The sequence below is a fragment of the Barbatula barbatula genome (assembly GCF_947034865.1).
Source record: "Barbatula barbatula genome assembly, chromosome: 8".
Taxonomy (NCBI): domain Eukaryota; kingdom Metazoa; phylum Chordata; class Actinopteri; order Cypriniformes; family Nemacheilidae; genus Barbatula; species Barbatula barbatula.
The window spans coordinates 3673639-3701379 of NC_136771.1; the positions used below are offsets into that span (position 1 = coordinate 3673639).

At 39.0% G+C, this 27741-nt stretch overlaps 5 protein-coding genes across 8 annotated transcripts; 4 read left to right on the forward strand and 1 right to left on the reverse strand.

Annotated features, from left to right (window-relative positions):
- The first annotated feature begins 3017 nt into the window (after window positions 1-3017).
- LOC306897676 (putative RNA-binding protein Luc7-like 1) lies at window positions 3018-7179 on the forward strand. The gene is made up of 9 exons (XM_079462632.1): window positions 3018-3655; window positions 4067-4161; window positions 4338-4436; window positions 4673-4783; window positions 4860-5003; window positions 5086-5262; window positions 5339-5499; window positions 5628-5759; window positions 5936-7179. The coding sequence occupies exons 1-9, from the start codon at window positions 3595-3597 to the stop codon at window positions 6141-6143; spliced, it is 1188 nt and encodes a 395-aa protein (XP_079318758.1). The 5' UTR covers window positions 3018-3594; the 3' UTR covers window positions 6144-7179.
- A 122-nt stretch (window positions 7180-7301) lies between these two features.
- pane1 (proliferation associated nuclear element) lies at window positions 7302-10876 on the forward strand. Its single transcript, XM_079462652.1, has 6 exons — window positions 7302-7526; window positions 7608-7687; window positions 7837-7935; window positions 8019-8098; window positions 8236-8327; window positions 9051-10876. Exons 1-6 carry the CDS (start codon window positions 7470-7472, stop codon window positions 9192-9194), a joined length of 552 nt encoding a protein of 183 aa, XP_079318778.1. The 5' UTR covers window positions 7302-7469; the 3' UTR covers window positions 9195-10876.
- A 2145-nt stretch (window positions 10877-13021) lies between these two features.
- Window positions 13022-15180, reverse strand: mb (myoglobin). 3 transcript variants are annotated; one of them, XM_079462656.1, is made up of 4 exons: window positions 14950-15098; window positions 14268-14353; window positions 13961-14180; window positions 13022-13677 (listed from the first exon to the last, which is right to left on the reverse strand). In XM_079462656.1, the coding sequence occupies exons 2-4, from the start codon at window positions 14348-14350 to the stop codon at window positions 13537-13539; spliced, it is 444 nt and encodes a 147-aa protein (XP_079318782.1). In that variant the 5' UTR covers window positions 14351-14353; window positions 14950-15098; the 3' UTR covers window positions 13022-13536. The 3 variants fall into 3 exon arrangements, with proteins under 3 accessions (XP_079318782.1, XP_079318784.1, XP_079318783.1); XM_079462658.1 differs by having other exon boundaries at window positions 13035-13677; window positions 15076-15180; XM_079462657.1 differs by having other exon boundaries at window positions 13035-13677; window positions 14838-14956.
- Window positions 15181-15923: 743 nt separating this feature from the next.
- On the forward strand, window positions 15924-22294 carry rab1aa (RAB1A, member RAS oncogene family a). Its single transcript, XM_079462645.1, has 6 exons — window positions 15924-16588; window positions 17799-17871; window positions 18176-18271; window positions 18598-18693; window positions 18852-18983; window positions 20936-22294. Exons 1-6 carry the CDS (start codon window positions 16575-16577, stop codon window positions 21131-21133), a joined length of 609 nt encoding a protein of 202 aa, XP_079318771.1. The 5' UTR covers window positions 15924-16574; the 3' UTR covers window positions 21134-22294.
- Window positions 22295-24288: 1994 nt separating this feature from the next.
- sertad2a (SERTA domain containing 2a) lies at window positions 24289-27592 on the forward strand. 2 transcript variants are annotated; one of them, XM_079462640.1, is made up of 2 exons: window positions 24289-24441; window positions 25980-27592. In XM_079462640.1, exon 2 carries the CDS (start codon window positions 25995-25997, stop codon window positions 27012-27014), a length of 1020 nt encoding a protein of 339 aa, XP_079318766.1. In that variant the 5' UTR covers window positions 24289-24441; window positions 25980-25994; the 3' UTR covers window positions 27015-27592. The 2 variants fall into 2 exon arrangements, with proteins under 2 accessions (XP_079318766.1, XP_079318767.1); XM_079462641.1 differs by having other exon boundaries at window positions 24289-24475; window positions 25980-27385.
- Window positions 27593-27741: the final 149 nt, after the last annotated feature.

Consider the following 27741-nt stretch of genomic DNA (forward strand, 5'->3'; position numbering starts at 1 on the left):
CCCTGTGTGGCCAGACACACTACCTAGCCTGCCACACATGAAATCAATCCATGAACTGAATAATGTGCTAACACTTTGTATATCAATTTGAAAGCAAGCTCTTTGAAGTCGAAGTTTTGTCTCAGTCTCATAAGCACTAGTAGAATCTCCTGAAGTATAGGCATATGGCGGGTGTGCCTGTTCAGTTCATCACAGCTCAAGGGGATGTGTGTTTGTGTGACTGTTTCACCATGTGGTAGTCTTAAAAATCTGCACAGTTTGTTGAACTTATCGTAAGTGAACCCGGTGCAGTATCTAAAGTAGTAAGGGACACTGCTGTTATTTAAAGTCTCTGGCGTTAGTGGGTTAGGAGCCTGACAAGTTCGTATTTTCTCCCTTAGCTGGTCATTTTCTTGTTCTTTTTGAGCAAGAAGAGCCTTCAGTCTTTCCCCTTCCTCTTGGTTTTCTCTCATCTGGGGTCGGTCATCTGTGCACTCTGTAAACATAAGAATCAAAGGATTAGAACTAGTGTTTTATTAACATAAACACAATGTAAATAACTTACAAACATTGGCATATTTTTTTCTTTAGTTGTGTGTGTACCGTTATTCATCACTGTTAGCAATACCAAGATTTTGACCTTGTGGGGACGTGAATGGCGATGTTGTTGTGTAAAGAAAGGGGACATGCCTTGGCACATACACATTTAAAAGACAAAAGTGCTTTTTAATGCTGTTGGTCGACGTACAATTAAAAATGTTTAATTGACTTTAAATGTTACTCATGTTGGTAATATATTAATTTACCTACTGAAAAAGTTTTGTGGACTTGAATAAAGAGACAAATGTTGCACTTAACCTTTTCATGGGCATTTTATTTTCATAGTTAGGCAGATATCGTGATGTATGGTTATAGAATTGCCAAACAATATATAATGATTATCGTAGTACAGTCACATCTTGATATTATCGCATCGTGAGCCATGTATCCGATCCGTATCGTGGGTACCCTGTGATTCCCCCACCCCTAGCCTCCACTGGTCTTATTGGTGCAGCAAATCAACATTTTGCTGGGGATAATACAGGGTCGAGCAATGAGAGCTTACGTTTTTAAGAGACAGCCGGGACACTGACAGTCTGAGACATAATCATGAGTATTATTACCAGGTTATAGTCTGAACACCATGGTGCGATTTTTTTTGTCAAATGTGATAATGACTACCATCTGGAGAGCATTAACTTTGATGGAGAAATGTGGGAAAATGTTTTAAACTAAACTAGACTGGTACTTTTTTGAGCATTTCCTACAAGCCCTGTGCGGTTAATGAGAGACCACTGCAACAAAACACATAACGTTACCCATTTTAATGACAACAGCGCTCCCCTCTGTAGTGGTATCCTCCATTAATGATTCTGTTGCCCTCTCTCCTGGAATATACATGGAAACGCCTTGTAGATCACACTCAACTCTGTAAAAAATAATATGCTTAGCAGGTTGTGACATTAAATGTGATTGTAATTTGTCATGTATAAAATAAAAAAGTACATTGTAATTATTTGCTTGTTCTTTTAGAGAAATACTTGATGTTTTCAGCATCCTCTGGCATGCTGTCAACTCGTTGTCTTTGCTTTCGAGCAACTGAAACCTTTCGTAGTTTAGGCGAACGCCTCGCAGGTGTGACGTCATATGTAAACGCTGGAAGAGGGTGATCAACGAAGTGCTGGAGTTTAATGACAGAGGAATGACGCCTTAATTATCTTAAAAGTACATTAATACAGGAAAGAACACAGAAATGTCAGGCAAAACTGTTTAAGGCTAGGGGCTAGATATCCTAGTTACGTTACGCTTTTAATGCATTTCTCGGATTACGAATGTAAATCTTGTAAAACATGTTCAAAATAAAATACATTGTGCTACACAGTTAAATATGTGCAGTATATATAATTGTGTTAACTTTGAACACACATAGATGTGTTTGGCTGTGGAATGATTTTTCAGCTTCAACTCAGTTGATGGTGCGGCCGTCCACACAAACGTATCCATTTCATACACTTCTCCAGGTTTGGGGAACGGATGAAATAGTATTTTGCCCAGCCTTTCTGGGTACCTGCTGTCTGAGTTGCAAGACCCATACGAGCACCTTTTCACCATTTTTAAGGTAAACTACAACGTCTGGTTTGTCGGACTGCTTTGTTTGTCGGACAAAATGGCGGACAGTCATGGTGGCACACAATATTGGTGTCATGATTGGTCAGATCGCCTGTCAATCAAACGGCTTGCTAGAAGGTCGTCGGGGCGCCGCTCTGTCCACGGTAGTGATCGCTGCAGGTGGGAGGAGTTAACGCCACATCTATTTTACCACAGTTTACTATAATAAAAATAAAGTACACTGCAATATTTTTTATATGGACTGGTACCTTATTACTGTTAATAAACACCATTACACGCTTTGATAGTTAAACCATTTTTTAGCTTAGCAGTTATGATTCATTTACATCACGTCAAATGGTTTGTAGCTTCCCCTCAAAAATGTTTTCAATATCAACACGAATACACATTAATATGAAATATGTATTTGTATATTTGATGTGTGTGTAAATAGCTGGTCAGTATATATTTAGAAGCAATAACACAAATTAACTATATAACAAAAACAGAAAAATATGCCTGAATTTAATAACCATAACTTCCATTTTAATACTATTACTACATTTTATTATCAAAGCACAAGTCACATTAGCTGCCGGAAAATTATTTTTGGCTCATAAAGGCCTTACACACTTTAAGAACTTAATTGTTCTTAGTTGTGTCCAATGGGTTTGTGTGTGATTTAAACACATCTATAAAAATGTGACAAAAATGTTTTACACAGAGACCTCTTCTTTTGTAAGATTTTTCTAATAAAATAATCAACCGTGTAATATATAATTCTGAAACTAAAATAGCATCTAAACAGATTTCCAGTAAACATCCCAGCTGTTGTTATTTATTTTTTGATGACGATGGCCTCATAACGGCCCGCCGCAACAGCGCCACCTACGTGACATCACCGGCCGCTCGGCCAATCAGCGCTCAGGCTGTGCGACACTTCCTCGGGGCCGCGCGCGTAACCAAGCGGTAGCTGATCGCGCGGGTCGGAAGTCCGATTCCGAGAGGGAAAAAAGATACAAAAAACAAACCAACATTAAATAAACACTGTCAAAAGTTTTCGAAAATGGATCACGACACAGAATATTAACCTGCGGATTGATAAAGCAGCGTCAGGGTTTATATATAAGCGCACATTAGGCGGATACAGTGGCGCTGAGGCAGTTAACGTTAGCTGCTGTTGCTAACGCACGAGACCTACTCACTGAGCTCTGACTTGACTTTCAACTCTATAGCAATACATATTTCAACTATAAACTCCGCAGTTCGAAGGGATTTGAAGTCAAGAAGGCTGCGTGTGTGGATAGAGGTAGTTTTAGTGAGTTACAGGAGGGGGTTCGTTTCGTTTTCGGCGGCCCGTGTTGTCGAGGCCTGCTGCATGAGGAGTCCGTTGGACAGGTTAAATAAACGAGCTCGAAATCAACACGTTTACTGATAAGTTAAAACCACACCGATAAAGAGGTGAATATGTCGGCCCAGGCGCAGATGAGAGCCATGCTGGACCAGCTGATGGGCACTAGCAGAGATGGTGAGTCTTTTTTTATTTCATTCACCTCGAATCGAAAGTAAACTTTTGTTGGATTCAGTCTGTAGTGATTTGTGACTTTGGGGGGTTAATGCTGTTAATGCTGATCTGCTGCATAATGAATTATGTGACATGACTATGACATCGTTATTTTAAAGTGTAGTAACTCTTGGGTTATTTGACATTTGGTTGCTTTTGGAAAAGATCATGAACCTTATGACTTGATATGAAGCGTGATTCAGGATTCGTGATCCTTATGAGCGTCCTCACCTGACTTACTTGAAGTTGAAATATTCAAATATGGTTCAGAATCATAATTCACATCAGTATGAGTTGATGATTCAGTGAGCAGTTTCATGTGAAGTCCTAATGTTCATAATCTGATTTGGATATTTTGTTCTTTTGTGTCCTCAGGAGACTCGATGCGTCAGAGAATAAAATTTTCAGATGAGCGTGTTTGTAAGAGTCATCTGCTGGAGTCCTGTCCTCATGACATACTCTCTGGAACTGTAAGTGTCCCTATAAAAAGATCACAGGTATCCCTGTGGTAATGACATATTATCTGTTTTGATATTTTCTACTCTTTATTTAATATAATGCTCATTGGTTTGTCCGTTCAGTCATGTGATGTGGCCTGCAAAGTTTTGGATGTTCACTGATGTCTCGAAACTGTGTGTGTACGCAGCGCATGGATTTGGGGGAGTGTGTAAAAATCCACGATCTCGCTTTGAGGGCAGACTTTGAGATCGCCTCTAAACAGCAGGAGTATTTCTTTGAACTGGATGTGAGTATGAACCCTTCACATTCTGATTTGAAACCAAACTATCAGACCACGGAACTGTTATATCTTTCCGTATACACATGATCACTTTCATATTTGTTCTTATCAGGGTTTCATTGACTTAAATATTCAGAATTTACCCACGTTTTAGTCAAAAGAATAACCACAGTATAACACCTTGAGCACAATATTTCAAATACGTGTGCATAAATGTAATAAAGTGTGGCGTCTCTCCTCAGGCCACGGAGCACCTGCAGTCCTTCATTGCAGACTGTGACCGGAGAACAGAACTGGCTAAAAAGCGATTGGTTGAAACCCAGGAGGAGATCAGCGCGGAGGTCGCCGCAAAGGTAAATTTAATTGATCTTGTAAAACCTTAATATGTAAATTATGGCTCTTTGGATAGGCTAACCGGCATCCATTTAGGCGGAGCGTGTGCACGAGCTAAACGAGGAGATCGGGAAGCTCCTAGCTCGTGCAGAGCAGTTGGGCAGCGAGGGGAATGTTGATGAGGCACAACAGTTGCTGGAGAAGGTAGAGAAGACTCGCACCCTGAAAAAAGAGGCAGAGGTCAGTGTTGAGGTCACCAGTTATGGTTTCCACAGATTTCCTGTGAACTTCAGCTGGTTCTTGACTGAACGTTTGTGTGCAGGACATATATCGCAACTCCATGCCGGCCTCCAGCTTCCAGCAGCAGAAGCTGCGAGTGTGTGAGGTTTGCTCCGCCTACCTCGGCCTCCACGACAACGACCGCCGCTTAGCCGACCACTTCGGGGGGAAGTTACATATAGGTTTCATCGAAATCCGTGAAAAATTAGAGAAGCTGAGGGTAAGTTGACAATGTGCAGAACTCAATCTTCTTGGCCTTCCACGTGTTCTCACAGATGTGCTGTTGTGGTCTCCAGAAAATCGTAGCGGAGAAACACGAGCGCATGCGGGTGAGAAGACGGGAGGAGAGAGACAGGGAGGAGGAACGAACCAGAGAGGGAGAGATGGAGAGGGAGAAGGAGCGAGAGCATGAACGCGAGAGAGAAAGAGAGAGAGACAAAGAGAGGGACCGCAGGAGGTCTGTGAAGATCTTGCATGACACTTATGTTCTGTTAAAGTCATTTCTAAATTCTTGGTGAACAATATCGGTGAGCTCAATTTTCACGCCTTGTGATATATACAAAAACTATGCTTTGCATCTCCCAGGGATGCAGGAACCTCGTCTTCTCATCGCCCTCGGCGACACCGCGAGGAGGGAGAGAGGGAGAGAGAGAGGAAACACAGACACAAAGAACGCCATCGTTCTCGCTCCCACTCGCATAGAAGCAAGAGGAAGAGGTACCTGTTAGTTTCACTAACATCTTAAGATTTTAAAGACCGTTAAAGTTCAGATGATTTTACATTCTTTTAAACGTGTGGAGAACATTTTGTGGTGTGATATTGAAATAAATGTATTTGACTTTAATTGGCCACTTATTCCTTCTGTCTTTCTTCCTTTTATTCTTTATTTCCAGGTCATCACACACGAGAGATCCAGAACCGTCTCAGGAAAGGGGGAGGGAGAGTGGTCCAGAGGAGAAGTGGAGAGATAACGGACGACGGGACATAGAGAAGGAGAGATCTCCCTCCACACCTGACATAGGCCAACAGCGAGAGAGATCCGTCTCGCTGGAGAGAGATCAGCGCTCTAGCTCAGAGGAGAGAGAGTCAGGCGAGATCTAGAAGAGAATAAAGGAGAAATTAAAGAGAGATACTTTTAAATACTGTAGCTTCTGTTTCCAGTTCTGTCCATACACACAAACACTGATCTGTCAATAACCCGATTTTAGTTTCATCTGGTTATTTATACATCAGTGAAGCCAAGCGGCTACAGAGACAAAGCCAGAACAATGTTCCGAGCATTTGTGAGTGCACTCAGCCTGATATTTCAGATACAAAGAACGCCTCTGATATAAACACCACAGGTACATGTGTTGCGGGAACAAGTTGATCTAAATTAGTCGGCAAACTAAAAGAATAATTAATGAAAGTACAGGGAGGGGAAGAGAGTAGTTTTTGTTGAGAAGAGGAAGATGTGGATAAAGGAAATATTGGCTTGAATTACTGAACCCACACTGAAGACTGGCATCCTTTTTTTAATCGTTTTGATGTGGATATTATTTTTCCCCTGGTTTATTTTGATATGGATATAAATTCAGCTGAACTGCGTAGTAACCAGAATGTCTTTTTTTTCACACAAACCAAACCACTCATTTGTCACAGAACAGCACCCATTTGTAGCTTTGCTTATATTGCGAGCAAACTGTCTTTCGTGGTACAGTTTATATTTGCAACATTTCTCTTTTTATCGCTCTTTTTGTTTTGCAGTGTCGAGAGGCTGTTTTGAAGCTTCTTCTTGCCATGCCATTATGCTATGAAACAATAAATTTGTCGCTTCGTTTGTTTACGTGAAGTGTTTCAAGCTTTATTTCTTTAAAAAGGTTTTTTGATTTGTGTCAAATTGCATATAAATGTCAATACTAGGTTTGAAAGGTCTGAAACACGCTAAAGCTTTAGATAAAGTGATGCACAAAACTGACAGACGTGATGACCTCAGCAACTGTAGTTCATTATGGTGATGTCACCAGATCTCTAAAATCCTTAATTATACAGATATCAATTAAAAATATAATTTAGTGTTATTCAAAACATAACTGTACAAGTGATTTATTCTGACTATGCAATAAAGTGGCAGAAAACCACCTGCCATTATTAATACAATCACAAAAATTTGATTCCATAGAAGTTCATATTAAATAATATGCTTTATTAAATGATTAATAAATACATTTTATTAATTTGTGTTTAGTTTAAAATAAAAGGTCTTATGTCTGTTCGTACGCGTGAGGTCGCTCGCGTGCCGCAACCATCGATGTGGCGCGGGCAAGTGACGTCACGCGTGAACTTTGAAAAGAGGCGCGAGGAAGAAGCGGCGCCTTTACTGAAGAAGAAATCATGAATTTATAAGAAAAATCAAACTAAATGAATATTCGTTCAGATTGAAGCAGCATGGCGCTCTTGACACCGTTCAGTAAAGTCCCCGAGCTGAACACCGCCACCATTCTCGTGAGTATTGTTGTTGTCTGACAACATGACGTTGTGTTTATCGCGTTATAATAACACGAGATCGTGTTTTTACGTTAATAGCTGGTTGAGATTGAAGAACAGCTCCAGTCCAAACTGGCCGATGTCATAGTGCATTACGAGAAAGAGTTCAACGTCAATGTGTGAGTGTTCAGATGTCTGTGTATTTCTGTCTGTCTATCGTTGTATGTGTTCAAGAGTATATATGGCAAATCATATATTTCATACACGCATTATGGCTATATGTAATGACGTGGCTGTATTGAGCGCACGTGTTGATGTTTTCTTTCAGACGGCTGGCCAGGAAACTTCCTCTGCCCATTGAGAACAAGGAGTCTCGTCCGCGCATTGATCTAATCGTGTTTATAGTGAATCTGCTGTCAGAGCGCAGGTACACGTGTAGTTTCCACACACGCTGCATATCATGCTTTCACGGGACACGTGGAGTGGGTTTATTTCATTCTCTCTTTCTAGTCTTCAGTCTGTGGAGAGCTCTCTGAATCATCTTCACTCGGACTATTTCCTGGGCAAGGTGTGTTTTCTGGTGACTGACGGTGAGTCCTGTTTTGTTTTGACATGAATAGTGAACAAATGAAAGTCATGTCCCAAAAGCAACACGCGACTTATTGTTATCAGAAAACGGACAAGAAATGGTATGACATTCATGTTTTGGTTTTGTGTGTGTCTTCAGCTCGCTGTGGATCTTACACTCAGGACCGACTGGCCAGTGTCAGGAAACTGGCTGCTTCACACCAGTGTCCTGTTGTCTGTGCTGAACACAGGGTAAATGCACACTAGGGGCCGTTTCAGAAAGGAGTTTAGCGAAAAGTATATTAACCCTGAATTGAGGGAAACTCTGGGTTTTCCGTTTCAGAATGTGAGGTATGTCAAAGCAGGGTAACTCAAGCCCGTTTCTAAAAGAGGGGTAACTTACTCTGTGACCCTAACCTGGTCGGGAGCTGGTTTTCTTTTGTAAACCCAGAGTTTGATTCGAGTTTTGATGTTTGATGTTCAGGCATATGTTGTAAATAAGGTTTAGTGATTTGTAAACTTGTTAAAACAGTAAGGCGAAAATAGTACATTTCTTTAACCCTTGGCATGATTTCAACTTTTCACCTCTTAGAATCATGTATGAATCATTTTAATTTATTAGACAGGTGTGCAAGTGCAACGTGGTACTTCCTGTTTCCTTTGTCTCGTTTCATTCTAATTTGAGGATCCTCTATACCACATCCTTTTGAGGATGAGTCCTCCGGAGGACACAAGGACGCAACCTTCCGAAACGAGACACAACTTTAATATAGGAGCTCTATTAATCATGGCTTTTAAGCCCCAGAGTTGATTGAATTAACTCTAATCAGCTGTTCTGAAACCAAAAACTCAGTTTTGCATCTTGGTGTTAATTAACTCCGAGTTCACATTTTAACTCTGTGTTGTTTGAACATCCATACTGAAACGGGTCCCGGACGTGCGACAGGAAGTAACCTTTCTGCCTCTCCTCCACAGACAGCTGATGGCGTACACGCAGCGGCCGCCCGTCTTCTCAGCATTCTGAAGGTGTCTGCGGGAATGTCTCCCATACCGACCACTTCCCTCTATCTCTCCACTCTTACCCGATGCTCTGCGACCTCTGACCTCGAAGAGGATTGATCCCAGTTCAGCTGAAACACTGAATGAATTAGTTTTGTTTTAAAAACTCTGGTTATGGCTGGTACTTGATTCACTCATTTAAATGTCAGGTATTCTGGTGGTTTTGCAGATATGGAGAGTGTTTTAAAACGATGGTCCATGAATTTTAGCTTATGATTACTGTTTATTAATCTGATTTTACTTAGACCTCCAGGGGGCGCTATCGGGAAACCAATGCATTGCTTGTAACATCATTGTTACATTTAAAACATTTTTGTTAATAAAATGATAGTTCTGCAGCCAAATCAACCTGCTCCTTTTGGTCCTATAGATAGCATATTGTTTTTTTTTTTTGAGTTTGTTTTAATTTATAGGTTGGGGGGTCGCAATGGTATTGCGTCTAGCCTGCAAAGTGTTTATGTACCATTAATGTTGTTTCTTAATTGTCAGGTGCCCTTTTTTAATTACTTAATTCTTATTGTGGCACATAATATCAGTGAATTGACATTATGTGCAAACCCAAAGTGTCAGGACTGGTACATCCCGTACCATGTAATGTGCTTACGGTCTTTGCAATGTTACTTTGCTGTATTATCTGATTTACGTACGGGATAAGATCACATGAACTTGGATTGAAGGAGAGATCAGACGGATATCTAGAGAGACCGGACCCCTAAGTAACCTCTCGCAACATCTTAGCACTGGAGTTACTCTTACACGGGCGACCAAGACTATTCTTCAGAAGGTATGGGGGATATGAGTCTTAGATTATGTTAGAAGTTTCTCTGGATCATTGTTAGCTTCTCATCACCGTGTGCTGTAATAGGGTGCACTGCAGTAACCCCGTCCTCATTTACACCCACTTACTCCTTTCCTCCCGCGTTACCATGACAACCTCACCTGTTGCAAACCAATCCTATCTGTAACTCGAGTCTTCAATAATGGACGTTCTCTGCGGAGAAATGACAAAAAGGTCTGCTGGCGTTCTACCTGTGCTGCCACTGTCTCCCTCTCTCGAGCTTTCCATCCACTCGCTTGTGACTGACCCCGTTTGACAATCTCTCCTCACTGACCACTTCATGCACGAGGTCAAACACCAGATATCCTCTTACATAAAGCACAGCTAACAGTTACACAAACACATCCTCATTCTCAAAATAAACAAAAATGTGTCTTTATCACCATCACTTTGTTTTCTTTGGCATTTTAAATCGTTTAAAGCCATTCAAAACGTGATTAAGTCAACCGTTTTTACACGAAGAGATTTTCAGATGTCAGATCTCATTTTCAAAGTTTGAATAAATATGAACCAATATAGTTCATGAGTCAAGTTATGATTTATTTTTAGTTAAAGAAAGTCACATATAAACCACAGTATATAGTAACCGTTTCCTTTTTGAGGCGCGTTGTTTCTTTAAGAGACTTTTCGATCCAAACTAGTTTTAGTTATGTTGAATCAGTAAAATGTTATTTGAACCAAAGTTACTTTTGTATTTGTCTTGTGCTTTAAGCATAGTGGTACGTTTGTTTGCTTCTAGTAAAGTAATTCTTTGTTAAAGGGAGAGTTCACCACAAAATGAAACCTCTTTCATCATTTACTTACCTTCAAACCTTTCTGAACTTTTCTTCTTCTGCACAAAATCAAATACTTTGAAGAATGTTGACTACTATTGTATTTACACAAAACCACAGAGTCTTTTCTCAAAATATCTTCTTTTGTGTTCCACTAAAGTAAGAGTCATATACAGGTTTCGAACCATATAAGGGTAAATAAATGATGACAGAGTTTTATTCTTGTGTGAACTATCACTTTAAAGACTTTATAGCACAAATGTTGGGGTTTGTTTAAAACTGCCTCTCTTTAAAGTCTTTAAAGACATCTATAGTGCGACCATATCTCTAGAGACCTGTTTTTGTTCCACAACGGTCACACTCGACATTCTGTTACTGAATAATGCAGACGGTGTGTGTGTGTGTTTTCACATGCTGAGTGAAAGGCACACAAGGACAAAGGGGGATGCGTTCCTCACGGCACGTACCACTTTCCCTTTATAGTCCTGCCTTTATAGGACCAGGTTGAAGTGTGAGTTTGTTGGTCATGGGCAATTTGTTTGAGCACAAATAATGCATCAAATAATAATACAACTTGTTCAGGAGAGCTGGGATATTACTTTTTGAAGTGATCAGACTTGGGTTTGTTGTGGTGGTTATTATCGCTCAGCCAATCCTCCTTAAAATCCAAGCTTCAGTTTACACTCACTGCAATATGTATAACATTTTTAAAACATCGCTAAAACTGTACTTGAATTAAGAGCAGAGACATCAGATGGACATCACCTTTGGCAACTAAAGTTCATGCAGACGCTTCATTTTGGGACCTTTGCAAGTCTGTGATACAGAGAATCTTCAGAGATTTCAAGATATCTCCATTTTCCTGGCCTGCCTCCTCCTTTCAAAGCAGATAATACAGGATGACACTGAACTTCCATGGAAATTGCACACATAAACACAAGTATACTCAGGAGATGGTTAAAAAACCCTCAGAAACTAGATGCTCTCCTTCGGCAGACCTGAAGAACAATGGTCTTATTGTGGGAGAGAGAGCAAAGCACAGGCGACTCTAGACCTACTCAGACTTTGCTCGTTTTCAGCTCAGGAGGCTTAACGAGGATATTTGTTGCGTTTTAGTATTAACCTTGTCACAAATGTTTTACTTTAAAATGCTTAGGCGGATACAAAACAAACACAAACGAGACAATATATGAAATACAATAAAAATATTTATATATTAAAATATAACTTTGATAATGTTATGCGGGCCCACTAAGGTTCTCTGTGGTATACCCTACTCTTTTGGCCCCGGGGAATGGCTCTACATTGACTAAAGCATCTGTGATCACTTGCGTGCAGGATGCTTCGGGTCTGACAGCTGCACTTTACAAGTCCCTTAGACCAGTGTGCGTGTGTAAAATCTAAAAAGAGTGACATCAGGTCGCAGATCTCGGTATGGTCTCACTAGGCTTTGACCTTGGCTGCGTGTCGTGCAGAAAGTGACAAAAGAGACGAGAGGGAAAGTAAAAAGAGAGAGTGAGTGGTGTCACACTAAAGAGGGTGCGAGAGTGACTGTTGTCACGTCTGATTTGATTATGCAAACCCTTGGGTAAAAGTGCTCATTACACCAGTCATACTATTATAAACTAAAGCTTGATCGTGTGATTAAAGCCAACATTAATCTCTGCTCGGTAAACAGAGTTCAGCATATGTGTGTTCATTTAATTCGGACAACTCTGTGGCTTTCGTCACATCCACAAACCTCCGATAAGACTCTTGGAATGAGATTTGGTGGCTGTGGAAAACTGCGAGCGACTCAGATTAGATCCGCTAACAATGTCAAAGTTCAGTTTCCTGAGGATAAAGACTTATTAGCAAGTCTAGCTGAATAAAAAGGAAAGTGAAGGGAGATTGGGATTTAACAAGCATCCACGACACAGTGTAGGGGTCAACAGAGTGCACAATCATAAATAAATCTCATTCCAGACAGAGAATGGGTGTGTCAGGCCAAGCAATTTTAAGAACCACATGATCAAAACAAGATTACCATAAAATACCTACTGAACTAACACACACTCAGACAAATGTCTCGAAAGGTATTGTGGTGTTGTGAACTTAGATAATATTTTGCTCATAATATATTACAATTGTGCTGTAAGTAATCAAATTTGATCATTAACTACACTGTTCCACTTGTTGTCCGGTGTTTGTGCTTCTAGGTAACATTTAAAAGTCTGAGTAGCTGTAATGGCTTAATGAATGACAAAGTCCTTGAGGCAAATGACAAATAAAAATTCAAGTCATTTTTTTCCAGCAGGTAACTGCAAAGTTTATTGATTTATTGAAGTGTTGATTTACAAAACATACTGATTTATAACGCATGCTAATAATTGTGAACAAAATAAAGCATATGCAGACAGAGATATGGCCTGTCAAAACAAGAGAAACATCATTTGATTTAAACGTTTTCATTTTAATGTAGTCTCCTTTCACAGTGATATTTAAATTTAAACAAATTAACAAGTTTTGTCTGAATATGTAAGTTAGATGTAGTGCGCCACTCCTCCTGAGACCCACACATCTTAAAGACACAGTCACCGACATTATAAAGATCATGTGACATTCCCTACTCATTCAAAACCAATATTTAGTTTTTGATTTTTCAATGTGAAATTGTTGTTAGCTTGCATTGTTAAGCCCAGTAACATCTATTTTGCTAGCAGCAACATGCCAAGCTCTATTGTTAACATGCTCCCATTTTAGTGTGTACTACACCCTTCTGAGTTTGCAATTTTCAGGGGTTTGGTCTCATTTAACCAGCATATCCGATTTCTTTGTAGTATCTGTCGATATCACCGATGACGACATCGAACACTCTCCTCAGAGCGGCCTGACCAGCCCCGTCCAACCCCGCTCTCTCTGCCATCAAATTAACTATGATTTCAGCGATCAGCTGGAAGAGAAAAGCGAGCCATGAGAAATCACTTTTTTCAATTTTTAATTCTTAATATATCAAATTAAATATTGTTTATCTAAAAATAATCATTTCAAATTTCATTTAAGTTGGATGGCAGTTTTCACATTCCAATACAAAGGAGATTTAACTATAGTAATGCAGCACAATACAGAACTATGCAGATCTTATAATGGGTTAAATAAGTCTGAATGCTGCTTCATATACAGCCTATAAAGTCAGCAAGATACAAAGAGCAAAATGTCAGTGAAAGTCAGGTTACTTTGAAGTTGTTGAGGGGTATCTTATGGTTGTTGGCGTGAGTGTTGGCCAGTGGTTTAAGGATGCCAGCGTGATCCCCTTTGGCCTTCAGCAGATCGCCCAGTTTCTTCAGCACGGTGGCACCATGGGCCTCCACGGCACCGTTTCCGGGCAAGTCGGCCTGAGCGATGCCAACAAACTTTGGGAATAGCTTCAGAGTCTCCGGGTGCTCCTGAAACAGCCTGGAGATTGAAACAGAGAGAGAACTTCAGTCAAGCAAGATGTTTATAAGCCGATCACATGTTCTGTCTGTTTGATCCCATACTAACCGGGTCAGAACTTCACCTCCATGGGCTGTGTAGTCGGCCTCCACTGCGCCCCAGCATTTCAGAACCAGGTCAAAGTCAGCCATTGTCTAAACGTAAGATCAGAGATGTTCTTAAATGCATGTGACGATAACGTTTTCGGATGTTATTAGGCAAGGACGTTCGTGAGCACCTGGTCGCAACGTATTGTTTGAGTCAGTAACCGAAAATATGATATTCAGTGTTGCCAACATTCTGCATGATGCAACCAAATATTTCCACATGTATCAGACTCCAGTGATCTGGAGGTACTGAATGACCTTGAGGATGTCAAGGTCATTCTGAACATTATAAATCTCAAAAAATGTTACCGCTGTTAATTTATCACACAATATTCATCTATATATACATAGTAAAATTGAAAAATTACAAATCTAATTTGAATTTAAATACTTTCATATCTAATCATGCGTTTTACAATTATTTTCCCATTGAGCTCAACTTTAGTTTTTACATTTGTTTTTCTTTGGTCAAATTGTGCCTCAAAATATAATTAATGCTATTCTAATTTAGACAATATTGTTAAAATAATACCTGTTTGGTTTCTTTTAAAATATTAAAATACCCCTTTTGTTGTAAAAAAATAATCAATAATAATAATAAATCTTAACACAAAAGTATTTGAAAGCTCAGCCAAGCTGCTTACCGATATCAGCGTCTCCTCTAAAGAGTCTTGTATAAGTGTTTTGGGGTTTGTAAAGGTCTTCAAATAACCACTGCATCAACACATTTACCTTTTATACAGTTTCTCTGTGACATCCCAACCGCTTACCAGTCAATCACACTATTCCTTCCAAGGCCTGGATTGTTAACCCCGCCCCTTAGTTATCCTCAGCAGCAAACACACACATACACGCATCTCACACACATTGGTACTGAAAGTGGACCGGTCTGGGATCAGATGCTCTGATTGCATCTCTGAATTATTCCACAAGCTCCGAACAGTGCAAGTCTTTGTACGAAACATTTGCACAAAGTATTGAAGTATTTAAAGGTCATATATGTCTATCCTTTCGATTTGGTATCCAAAATTTCAACAGTTAAATGTTTATTATGTTACGCCCTGTGATCTCTCATCAATCTGATGTTGGTGTGAATGGATTGACTTTCAATGGGGTCTAGGTATGTTTTGCTCACCGACACGTGCTTGAACAAACACAGGAAGACAGCAGCATCCTCAAATCATAAAAGCATAAAAACAGACCCATCGTTCTATTGTAATTTGGCGTGACTATCCTATCGCTCATCACACAGGTATTAATAGTATCGGTAGAGCTGCTTTTGTGTGTTTGGATAAGGGAAGTGCCCCCTGTCAGACTGGTTCAAAGGCAGGTCAAGCGTCCACTGCTGAACCGGCCAAACCGTTGTCAAAATAAGAGATAAATAATGAATAAAGATATACATCTGTATGCATAAGCTTTGAACTGTAGAAACCTTCATAAGATTGCTCGGAAAGTCTTAAATTTGGTGAAATCCTAAGAAGAGAGGGGCGAGTGAGATAGAGACCTAAGAAATATGAGATTGTTTGTACACTGTGGCAGTCACCAAAGAGTTATGCCAACCTCATGAGATTCTTTCTTTCGGACTGGCAGTGATGTGTTTTGTTTTCTTGCGCCCTCTAGTGAGGAAAGTGTAATGGTGCTACAGGATGTCAGGCGGAGCTTCAATTCGTACGTTTTGTTCTGATATGAACTCCTCGTGTTAATAGGCTCCTGCTATTTAGTTAAAGTGTCGTTTAAAGTTTAGAAAGTAAACGTGAAAAGAACCCGATGCTTTTTGAAATGCCGATCTAACTGAACACGAAGATCGGCATCGAAAACAAAACGTTTAAATGAACGTTTCCCTTTCTGGCAGAACAAAAGTCTCCACATAGAGGAACGCCGTAAAATAAGTTCGTCCACATAAACTATATATGACTTATTTATGTTTATAAAAATAACATATAATTCCCCACTCACGACGAAATTTTAGAAATATGAGTTTGATAGATTATTAAAACGACAGGATAGTCCACGATCTAAGAGGGCTTTTATTGTGGCGGGCGGTGGGGCGAATGCTACTCATCATCGTTTCTTATTATACACACTTCACTCTCGAGTAGCCATTTTTGAGCTGTATTTGGATCCCGGTTCCTTTCGTTTCTCTCTGACGAACCGCGTTTATTACCGAAAAACAACGTGTATCTACCGCAAACAAGTCTCGAACACCAATCGCGGAGAAGAAAACCACTGACGAATCTAATAAACCGGGGGTTTTGGTGAGCTGTCCGTCATGAATCCTGAATAGTAAGTTCGTGTGATGAAAATCGCCGATGACACATCAAACACGTCACGTGCTGTGTTATATCATTATTAACAGGGATCTTTTTACTATTAATAAATATACATTTGACGTCTGTGCTTTTCAGAGAGTACGGTTATTGTTAAACACAGTTGTTTTAAGAGATCACATGACCGACAACCCTTCACACTTGGTGTAAAAATTATACATTTTATATCGTCAGGCCTATATGCATTACTTTTGTAATACACACGTATTATGTGTAGTCATTTAAATGTTGTGCTGTTTCTTTCGAGCTCTCTCTATCTCTCTCTCTCTCTCTCTCTCTCTCTCTCTCTCTGACACACAAAAGTGCCACGTCGTTGAGTTAAGAATTAAACGGATGTAATGATTTAATAAACTCTGAATCGCATGGAAACTCTCATAACTTTTATGAAACGCATTAAATATGACTTGAATCGAGTTTATTTCATGTTAGTCTTGTTGTCATGAAGGACAGGCCCTAGTTTCTCTTCCGTTATGACGAGCTGTTGGGATATGTAAAAACGCTTTTTTCTTCAGTGCCACAATGATTCGTGTACAATGTAAATGACAATACACTGTGAAGTGAATCTTATCTGTCAAAAAACAGGTTTTCTTTGTAGTGTGATTTTAAAATATAATTTTCATAATGCTTGACACACACATCACCTTATTATTAATAAAAATATTGCGTTTCATGAGCAATGGATGAGAATCTCCTTTGTGAATAATAGGTATAATATGTGATTCATAACGGATCATTCGACACGGGTTCAGACATGTGGGGCGTAGAATATAACATATTGTATAAAATTATATTAGAGTATGATTTTTGTGTTAATAGCTTATAATTGTTACCCATTTAACGTGCATTTGTTATTTAGTTTCATTAGTTATTTAGATTTGATGTATTTCCATGTTAGTATCTTTTTTATTTATCCTACTTAAGTTTTATGAAATATTTTTAAGCCTATACTGTATTTGATTTCAATGAACAGAAATGGGTTCATGGTTTCGGTTAACCTATAGTAACCCTGACATGGGGTCATGTGACGTCTTGTCACACCCTTCATTTGCTTGTCAAGTCAGTGTTATTGTGAAACGTTGTGTAATAAAACATCCAGATCAGGACACGTGCTATAGATGTTTTATTAAGCGCTGACAGCTGCTTTAAACTTTTCTGTTCTCTTGCAGTGACTACCTGTTTAAACTTCTGCTGATCGGAGACTCTGGTGTTGGGAAGTCTTGCCTTCTGCTGCGATTTGCTGTAAGTTATTAGCCATTAAGAAACTCTTTACACACACATGTCTGGACAGATAAGGGCTGGTACTGCACAGGTGTGCCATGATCGGGCGGTTTAGAAAGTTGATGTTAAAGCCAAGGGGAAGGGTTTCATTTGTTTGTTAAAAGCTTATTAGAAAACATGCATTATTTTCAAGGTTTTTTTGGGTGGTGCTTAATGCTATACACTTAAATATATATACGATAGCGATAGTGATAACTGAATGTTTTATCTCTTATTGTGTGCGTGTGTGTGTGTGTGTGTGTGGATGGGTGTGCCGCTTCCTCAGGACGACACATATACAGAGAGCTACATCAGCACAATCGGAGTGGACTTCAAAATCAGGACGATAGAATTGGATGGAAAGACCATCAAACTACAGATCGTAAGTGCTGATGCTTGAGATTACAATTCATAATGTGTTTTTCAGGTCGATTTCTGTCATAAGAGAGCAACAGTTTGCTGAGTTACATTGAAGGAACATTTTTGGCACGTTGTAGCAAGTTATGCAGATTTAGCCACAAAAGTTGCAAACTGTCCTCATCAAAACTCCCCTCACTCAAGGTCTCTTACCATCACAATAACACATGACACAGTATGTTGAACAAGCATTCATGTCTGTGCGCTTGTGTTGTGTTTCTATTCTTGTTGTAATAAAAAAGCCCGACATGTATGTTGTGTGAATGTTGATGTGTTTATTTTTATCGGCAGTGGGACACGGCTGGGCAGGAGAGATTTCGCACCATCACGTCCAGCTACTACCGGGGAGCCCACGGGATCATCGTTGTTTACGATGTGACGGATCAGGTGACCAAACATTCCATTGTCATAGCAACACCAACGCGATTAGTCACACCTCCTCGTATACAGATCGTGTGTGAAGAGTCGGGTGCTGTTTTGTTTGTATGGAAAACACTATTGGTTGTTTTAGTGTATTCTTTCTTCTGAATGTGTTTCGTTTGCAGGAGTCGTTTAATAACGTCAAACAGTGGCTTCAGGAGATCGATCGCTACGCGAGTGAAAACGTCAACAAGCTCCTGGTGGGAAACAAATGCGATCTGACCACTAAGAAAGTTGTGGATTACACAACAGCAAAGGTGCGCAAGATGTCCAACACTTCTAGAATGCAAAATACAGCACTGTGTCATGATCATTTGGAATTGTTAATGTGTATGAATAAGGCAGGCTGATGGCATGCAGATATGTCCACTTTATAGAATTTGCTGTGAGTTGCAAAAAAATACAAAACCCTAAATATTCTAAAAATGTATTGTTAATGGCACATTGATACACCGCTGATGTTGGGTCACATGTGCATATCATCATTTTTTAACTTGTGAGACAGGATTCGTACGGGTGCCGGAAATCTTGGAAAAATATAAATTTTTAATGTGGTGTTGGGATAAAGGGCTTGAAACTGCTTGAAATTAACATTTCTGTTAATTTCTTATCAAATCAGTATGTGACAATAGATCACTTTTTAGATAAAATAACTGAAAATTTCTTATTGCGTTTGCCTTTTCGCATTAAAATCATTCTGATCAAACCTCGCTTGCCGCTCTGAGTCTGCGCAAGTGGTGAGCGGCTACACACAGTATGAAGAGTTCAAATGCAAAACCCTCCAAAGATACCTCCGTTAAAGAAGAGATTTGTATGTTAAGTGAATGCCCTCCACACAGTATACGCTACTCAAATTATTTAGCTTCAAACCCACTAAATACCACACTCTGCCCGGTCTGAAATATCTGGTTTTGCTGAAAGTAAATGGAGGAGCCCGATAAAAAAGGCTTGTTAAATGAAGAGGTTAATTTCTCTAACCGAGAACTGATACCCGTTTTCCCAACATTAACCGTTAAGATAAGATTTTAATAATAAATTGGAATTAAATAAAAATACATGCTGCGTCTAATTTCGAAGGCATCCTCCGAAGGTTGCGTTTTGTCTGCCGGATATGCCTTTGCATGCGACATCCGGAGGATGCCTTCGAAATGAGACGCAGCTACAGTTGACGAGGGTCTGTGACACGTAAAAAATACAAACATAGCAGAATAACGAATAGATCAACAACAGCAGCTGCATTCACATATTATCACATTTCCGCAAACCTGCAACGTTTTGGACAATGGAAAAAAACGAAAATAATATAAATAAACAGAAGCTTCTTACATCAAGTAAAAATAGCAGGCCTACCTCAATCAAAAGCTTTGAGTTTTAATTTAATAAAGTAACATGTTTACGTGTTGTGTTGACAATCTGGAGCCTGTTGACAATTAGACCCGTGGCACAAAAAACACCCTTTCAGATGGCACAGATGTCATGGGATTGCAGAGATGACGCCGTTTCATTTGCTTTCCACCAGTCAGGATTAATATCCAAAGAGGGCATGCATCTTAGTTAAACATATATAAATCCGATCTGCAATGTCACTGCATTCGGAGGAGTAAAGACCTGACAATTACAGAAAACTAAAAACATGTATGATTAAAATTATTTTATTATTTAAAAAATATGATTTAACATACCTTTAAATTGTTTAAATTATAGTATTAACCGGTCAACATTTGTACTATCGGTTAACGGTTAAACGGTCAATGTGAGCATTCCTAATCTGAACTCTTCATATGGAACAGACAACCTGGGAGGATTGAAAAAAAATTACAATTTATGGTTCAAACGAAGACCAAATTCTCAAGTAACCTCCAAAGTCTGCAAAAAGAAGTGAGCCTTTTTGAGCCACGTAAAAATGTCCATTGCGTAGATGGTGTATAATTTATATAATGTAGCCTATACAGTAAGAAATAGAACATTTTATGAGTTGATATAAAACAAATTAATATATTTGGCACTAATATCAGCCCCTAATTTTGTCCATGAAGTAAGAAATAAGCATGAAAAGATTAAATTGTGATCTTAAAATGTTATCTTTCTACAAACTTGTTTTAATTACATTTTGCTATTTACCGTAATAACATTATTGTGATTGTATTAAGTGTATGTCATGCTGCCGATTGCTCTATAAGACTAATTTGTTGTTGGATTTATCTCTCAGGAGTTTGCAGACTCTCTGGCCATCCCTTTCCTCGAGACGAGTGCAAAGAGCTCCACAAATGTGGAACAGGCCTTCATGACTATGGCTGCGGAGATCAAGAAGAGGATGGGACCCGGTGCCACTGCAGGAGGATCTGAGAAATCCAACGTCAAGATTCAGAGCACACCAGTGAAAACATCCTCTGGAGGGTGCTGTTGAGGCTCCGATGCTTTGTACAAGCAAGCCAACCTACCAATAACAGCATCAAGATGACAGTAACATCACCCACCAAATGTCACAGCTGAACGAGAAGGCGGAGAGAATGTGTGTGTGTTTAAAGTGTGTGTATGAATGTTTAAAGTGTGAGTGTGTGTGTGCATTAAGGACTGAGAATAGTCATGGATGATAATGAGAGGATCAAATTTAACATTGCCTGATATTGTATCATGCATGCGAATAGCTGCATGACCAGACAAACAAACACGTTCCCAACTGTTTCATACTAAATTCCCTGACAACCTCAGTCTCTAGTTCTTAGGTTCATTTAGACAAAATTCCAGCAGCACTTCGGACGACGTCCTATTTCCAACATTCGTAGAAGACCATGCTAGATTTGGCTTTGAACATCTTTGCTGGAACTACAAACCAAGGACTGGACTGCGATGTCAATGACATCTGAATCTAGGGTTTCCGTTACTATGGATCCCATTGCTGTTGCTACGGTGACCTCTTCCTCAGCTACTGCCTTCACTTTGAGTTTGGTGGATCGTTTGCCTGTCTGGGCATTTTTTATCATTTGTATATTATTTTTTGCAATTTTTTGCATTTCAAGATATTGGTCCTCTGAACATGACTACAACACTTCACTGGTCAGTAAAATGCATCAATCTAATTTGTGGTTTCACACTAGTGGGATTCTAACAGCATTATTTGCGGGCTCATTGATTTTTGTGTAATAATAAAAAAAACTTGGATTTGACACACCAGCTGCCCATTTAAAGTAATTCAAAAGTTAAAATCTAGCTTTTGTGTAAGCAGTGTAATATATATCCTGTATATTGGATAATAAATCTGTTTGTTTACCAAAAGCACAACAGTGTCACTGTAACAGCATTGCCGGAAGGAACTATATCAGATCAATGTATAAATGTATCTATATAAATGTAATCACTCACACGTTGATTTCACTGAGTGACAAATTACAGAAAGCAGGAAGTGACATTACAAAGAATAGTTAAATATGTTTAAAAAAAGCAATTATCTGTTTTCAAGGCGAAAACTGCGTTTTTCTCTTGTACTTTTTTGTTTTCTTTTATGTCACAATGTTTAACTATGAAGGAAATGTTTAATAAAAATGGTTTTAACTGGAATGTTTTGTCATATTTGGAGTCCTGCTTTATTCATTTAATACAACATAATAAATAAACAGCATCTTGAGAGTTTGAGTCATTGTTTCCACTTGGTTGTGGTGTTAGTGTTGCTTTATTGTGGTGTCATGTTGTATTTAGCTGGAGACAACTATTTAAGTAATATTTCTATCAGCTTAAGAAGCTATCATAAAAACAATATGGTTTGTTTGCAGTTGACACTGACAAAAAGGAAATCACATCTGGACGATCTCTGTAATTTTACGGACATCATCCTGTGCGAATTGACTTCCACGGTACCAATTCCTTCACAGACATATGTCCTGAAATGTAATCCCATTGGGAATAAAGATGTATGCGATATTGTATAATGTGAAAAGTCACACAATGAAAGCAGACGCACAATGACATGCCTGAACAGTGCCAGCAAAGATTGGACATGTGCACACACTCCTGCAGAAAGAGACAGCTGTCTTCTACACGGCATGCCGGGGTCAAAGGTCAGGGTCAAGGACAATGCGGCAGCGCGTGTGCGTGTGAATCGTGATTTCTCGCCTTTATTTTATTCTTAGTTGCTGTTAAACAAAGGCCTGGGGGTTCAGGGGGAGGAGTCATGTGTGGCAGCTGTTTAGGGACTGGAGAGATAAAGATGGGGGTGGATGGATTTAGGATGAGGGGGACAAAAGTGAAACTGACAGTCTGTTTATGTACAAAAATAAATAATCTGATCAAAATTACGGTTGATAACATTTTTGTTAATCCCTCAAGTGTGTAGTATAAATAGAAGTCATATACAAGTCCTCTACTCTAAATGCATCCTACACTCCCGGAAAAAAAGTCACACATGTACTTTTATCTCAAACTAAACCCACTTGAGTTTCTTGTGTGTGTTTGATGCGGTTTCGGAGCAGACGTTATAAAAGTGAAGAATGGTTTTGAATGAGTCAGCAGCTGTGATGGACTGCTGATGATGTCTCTCATTTCTGTTGTTCGGGCCATCTGGATGCTATGAACTAAAGACGGAGAAGAAGGGAGCATGACCAAGTTGACATTTCAAAAAGTGTGTCTCGCCTTACGAATACGTTCAATCTTTGAAGATTTCATCGTCTCTCTCTTAAACGTGCACTATAACACAGAGGTCAAAATGGGAATACACAACAGATTTATATATTGTTTCATTGGTGATAAGCAATGCATTGTGACATTATTTATTTAATAGATGAATCATTTTCAAAATGTCTCTTCAAAATTATTTCTTAAAAGATTTGTGCACAAAGTAGCTAAATTGACCACAGAAATAGAAGCATAGGATTTACGTTCAGAAAAAAACAATAATTTGGTATTATGCGTATGTTTTACAGTGGCTCTTTGAGGCTTTTGGGGCAAAACTTGAAAGTAAAGAGTATAGAGCTCGTGCAGTGAATACTTCACATACTTGTGGTTTTTCTTTAGGAGAGAGAGAGAGAGAGAGAGAGAGAGAGAGAGAGTTAGAATAAAGAAGTCCGATTCATTTTACTGAATCACTAACTTCAAACAATTCTCCGTGAAGTGTTCAGCAAATAAACGATTCGCAGATGATTCACTCAAAAGACATTTAGTCTCAAAGACAAATGGTGCTTACTATCATTTTGTAGCAAATCTGCGTTTTTACTGTTCCAACGTTACAACTGTTAAGAATAATATTTTTGTCATGACTAGATTTTTGGTATGTTCATCAGTTTATAAAATGTATTAAAGTTTCTTGTTTATGCTCTACAACATCATGACTAGATTTAACCGTCTAATAAACATTTTGCTTTTATTATATTGCTTGTATCTGTTAATAAAAGTATGAAGGGAATAAGCACAAAACATTTCACGTATCTTCTACGTTCGGGCGAACCGGTTCAACCGAGTCCCCCAAACGGCTCAAATGAACGAATCGCGAGCGAATCGACTATCAGAAGGCGTCTGTGAAACTGACGTCACTCTCGAAGACTCCGCTTGCGGGTTGGTTAAAGGCGGAACAGATCGGTCAGTCCGATGACGGGAACGAGTGACTTAACGATCGGTTCGACATGCGAGCGCTTACTAAACACGACACTGTCCCGAGAGACGAAACACAGCGAGGAATATGAACGATAAACAAGTGCGCTTCGATTCCTTCGTTGACCTGCTGTGGTGAGTTCATGACCAGTTCAGCACATGTGATTCGGTACGATGTATAGTTACAATATAACACTCTTTTGTGATCTATCTATAACTTCAAACGAACGTTCGCTATAAATATTGTCTGTGTATCTTCAGGGGGAAAAATCACAGAACACGTAAACCATCGAATTAATGGAAAAACTACAAAAAAACGTAGCTTGATGTAGTCCTTGAAAATTGTATTTATTTGTATGTTTTTGTACTTGTGTGTGTGGTCGTGTTTTTGTAAGGTATCCTCTTAATATGGTTACAAACTAACTGTGTTCATATAGAGGGGCAGTGGGGAAACATGATTCATTGGGCTTTACGTCAGTCGTAGTGCAGGTGGTCAGTGGTGGGCTTATGTCACGATTCAAACACGTATATTCTCGTCGTTTGTTCGCCTAAAGGGGTTTTAAAGCTTTCGTTTTACCTGAAGCCTCTGTGAGTTTCACTTTGAGCTGATCGATGCTTGTGTGGGTGTGCAGGACAAAATGTCACTTGTCAGTCACACAATAAAACTTGCTTTAAGAAAGCTCAGCTACAATTCACATATTCCACACTTGCTGATGTTTTAAATGAAACTTTCGAAAAAACACTCTGAATCGAGTAAAGCAACAAATTGTGTAAATATGCGTTGACGGCAATATTTTGAATGATATATTATATGATTTGCGAACTATATTTGAGATGATTTGTGACAAACGCGTGTATGAATTACATGATGACCTCACTTTGTAGTCACATCATTGTGACGTCACAGATGTGTTAAGGGATGCAACTGAAACTGAACGTCTATAATTAGGTTCACATGAACTTTACAGGGCTACTTATTATGTAGCTGGGCAAGTGATACGAACTCCAAGCCGTAGCTGCTAGGCAGTCGTTTTATGGGAGGATGTGATGCAACTTGATGCACTTCCTGGAAGCCCTTTGATTTACAGTAATCTCAGAGTTTGAAGAGAAAAGAGTCATAAGTGTCGTCATGAGTTGTCATGTCTGGGTATTGACAAAGCGAAACTTTCAGTGCTTTTGGCCAGTCTGCAAAGAAAAATAAATGTTTCGTTTTTATCTAGAAAAGAGATAATAGCTCTACACAGGTACCATACAATTATTTTATTTTTGGAGAATAATTAAGCTATTTATTAAAAAATCGATTTAAATACACATTTTAAATAAAACAATAATTAATTAAGTAAAAATTCAGTTTATAAGTGTAAAATATTTAATTATTTTTTTAAATAAATTGATGATGTAGATAATTTACATAATACATTTTATTATATAATTATAACCGGTATAATTAGAAACAGAGATAACAATTGTAGTACATGTTATTATAATAAATGGTATTATATTACATTTTTACATTATACAAATAAATACTTTTATAATAATTTTTATATAATTTAATATTTTTACAATTATCTTTATTATTAATATTAAATAAATCTATATTTTGATTAAAAAATACTTTTGACCACAAATATCTTTCTCTCTCTCTCTCTCTCTCTCTCTCTCTCTCTTAGATACATATTAGCCAGATGTTGGGCAAAGGTCTAAAACGCAAGTTGGAGCAGGAGGAGGAGAGTGACCTGAAAAAAATGGACCCTCATCAGGAAGTGATGCCCACCTGTTATTGGCTTCAGAGGCAGACGGTGCTCACCCTTTCCTTGCTGAAGTTGCACAGTCGGCCAGCGCACTCAGATCCAGGCCTGGCGCGAAGGGTTCTCATCACAAACACACTCCGTCATATTCAGGAGGAGCTGAGAGTGGAGGCTGTTCTTCTACCTCAGTCATTACCCAACGTTGGGTCGCCGTCGGGTGCTGTCGACAGGGAACTCCCTGCAAGTGCAGAGTCGCCATCTCACACCGAGAACAGTTTGATGCCGGTTTCACTGCTGGAAGAGGACAGACATCTGTTTCTATCTTTGCAATCGTCTGTTGCTATCCATACAGTCCCTTCCGTTTCTAAAAACTGCCCCTCATCATCAAATATAAAGGACAGTTTCACCGCAGCGCTGGCTGAAATTGAGGATCTGTGTCCAGCTGTGGGAATAAAAACTTCACTTACGAGCCCATCTCTCTCTACGTCTTCTTTGGAATCAGATACGACCAGCTCACTTACAATGAACCAGGATGTGCCAGATATTACTAGTAATTCTGACACAAGCTCAACATGCTTGACTGGTTCTTATAAATTCAGACATACAGAACCAGTCCTTGAATCCATGGAAGGCAATATGGACTCTGCATTTTTTCAGTTCACCCCCTCACTCTTGGACTCCGCACAGTCTCTTTTTAACCACTGCCCCTCGCTTCTTGCTGATTTCTCATTGGACGATTTTCTGCTTACGGAAATAGACAATTTACTGTTTGACAATACGCCATGTAGTTCATCTCTGAGCGCATCCTCGGGCTCCTCGAAAGTTGTTTCCATGGTAAAAGATGACTTTGTTAAGACGCTTAGTGGGGTGAGCCAAGCCGCGCTTCCATCAAGTCAGACATTCAAATTGGATCTTAATGAACTTGATCATTTCATGGAAGTTTTGGTTGGGTCTTGACTTGACACATGGGTCACCCGAACCTACTGAAATATTATTTTATTTTTAACTTTATCAGGTCATTGAAGGTCAACTTTGTCACCACAGGTATTTTGGAAAGCAGAGTTTCTATGCTGTTATTTATTCACATATTTGTATATTTGTATTGTCGCAAAGTTTCGAAAATGGATGTAAAATATTGCAGCTCTTGTATAATATTACATTTTATCATTATAAAGTATTTTTATGTTATTTTGTGTGGATACAACTTTTTAATTGAGCAACATTCCCTTATTTTAGTATTCATATATTTTAATATTAAAAATGCACATTGAAATGCTTCTGACTTTGTCATTTTAAGATAAACCAATAAAACGGCTTAATCGGGGATGCAGACCAGAAGGCTGACATTGTTTTGGAATCCCAAAAACAAAAATAACTTTTTTGTTTGGGAAACAAAATAACTATTAATCACGGAATTGGGATGGGACAGGAAAAAAATGAAGTAGTAGTTGGCGGGATTTTGAATCGTTTTTACGCTGCTGAAAACGCTAGGCGCATTTGAAAGCGTTACTCAAATTAAAGATGGCTTTCAGTTCAATAAAACAACATACAAACTATATTTTGGATGTTTTCTTAACTAATGTAGGCACTGTGATCTGAATTAAATTTTTGACTGTAACACTGTGTTCACACCAAACGCGAATAATTGCGTTCCCCGCTGTTTGCAGGAAAAGTTCGTTATTTT

Coding starts and splice junctions, on each gene's coding strand:
- sertad2a (XM_079462640.1), top strand. CDS start 25,995: ATGTTGGGCAAAGGTCTAAAACGCAAGTTGGAGCAGGAGGAGGAGAGT.
- pane1 (XM_079462652.1), top strand. CDS start 7,470: ATGGCGCTCTTGACACCGTTCAGTAAAGTCCCCGAGCTGAACACCGCC. Junction 7,936..8,018: donor AATCTGCTGTCAGAGCGCAG/GTACACGTGTAG, acceptor CTCTCTTTCTAG/TCTTCAGTCTGTGGAGAGCT. Junction 8,099..8,235: donor GTGTTTTCTGGTGACTGACG/GTGAGTCCTGTT, acceptor GTGTGTCTTCAG/CTCGCTGTGGATCTTACACT.
- mb (XM_079462656.1), bottom strand. CDS start 14,350: ATGGCTGACTTTGACCTGGTTCTGAAATGCTGGGGCGCAGTGGAGGCC. Junction 14,181..14,267: donor GGAGGTGAAGTTCTGACCCG/GTTAGTATGGGA, acceptor TTCAATCTCCAG/GCTGTTTCAGGAGCACCCGG. Junction 13,678..13,960: donor TACCCCTCAACAACTTCAAA/GTAACCTGACTT, acceptor TTTCTCTTCCAG/CTGATCGCTGAAATCATAGT.
- rab1aa (XM_079462645.1), top strand. Junction 17,872..18,175: donor GCCTTCTGCTGCGATTTGCT/GTAAGTTATTAG, acceptor CCGCTTCCTCAG/GACGACACATATACAGAGAG. Junction 18,694..18,851: donor TTTACGATGTGACGGATCAG/GTGACCAAACAT, acceptor TTTCGTTTGCAG/GAGTCGTTTAATAACGTCAA.
- LOC306897676 (XM_079462632.1), top strand. CDS start 3,595: ATGTCGGCCCAGGCGCAGATGAGAGCCATGCTGGACCAGCTGATGGGC. Junction 4,784..4,859: donor GCGCGGAGGTCGCCGCAAAG/GTAAATTTAATT, acceptor GCATCCATTTAG/GCGGAGCGTGTGCACGAGCT. Junction 5,760..5,935: donor CATAGAAGCAAGAGGAAGAG/GTACCTGTTAGT, acceptor CTTTATTTCCAG/GTCATCACACACGAGAGATC.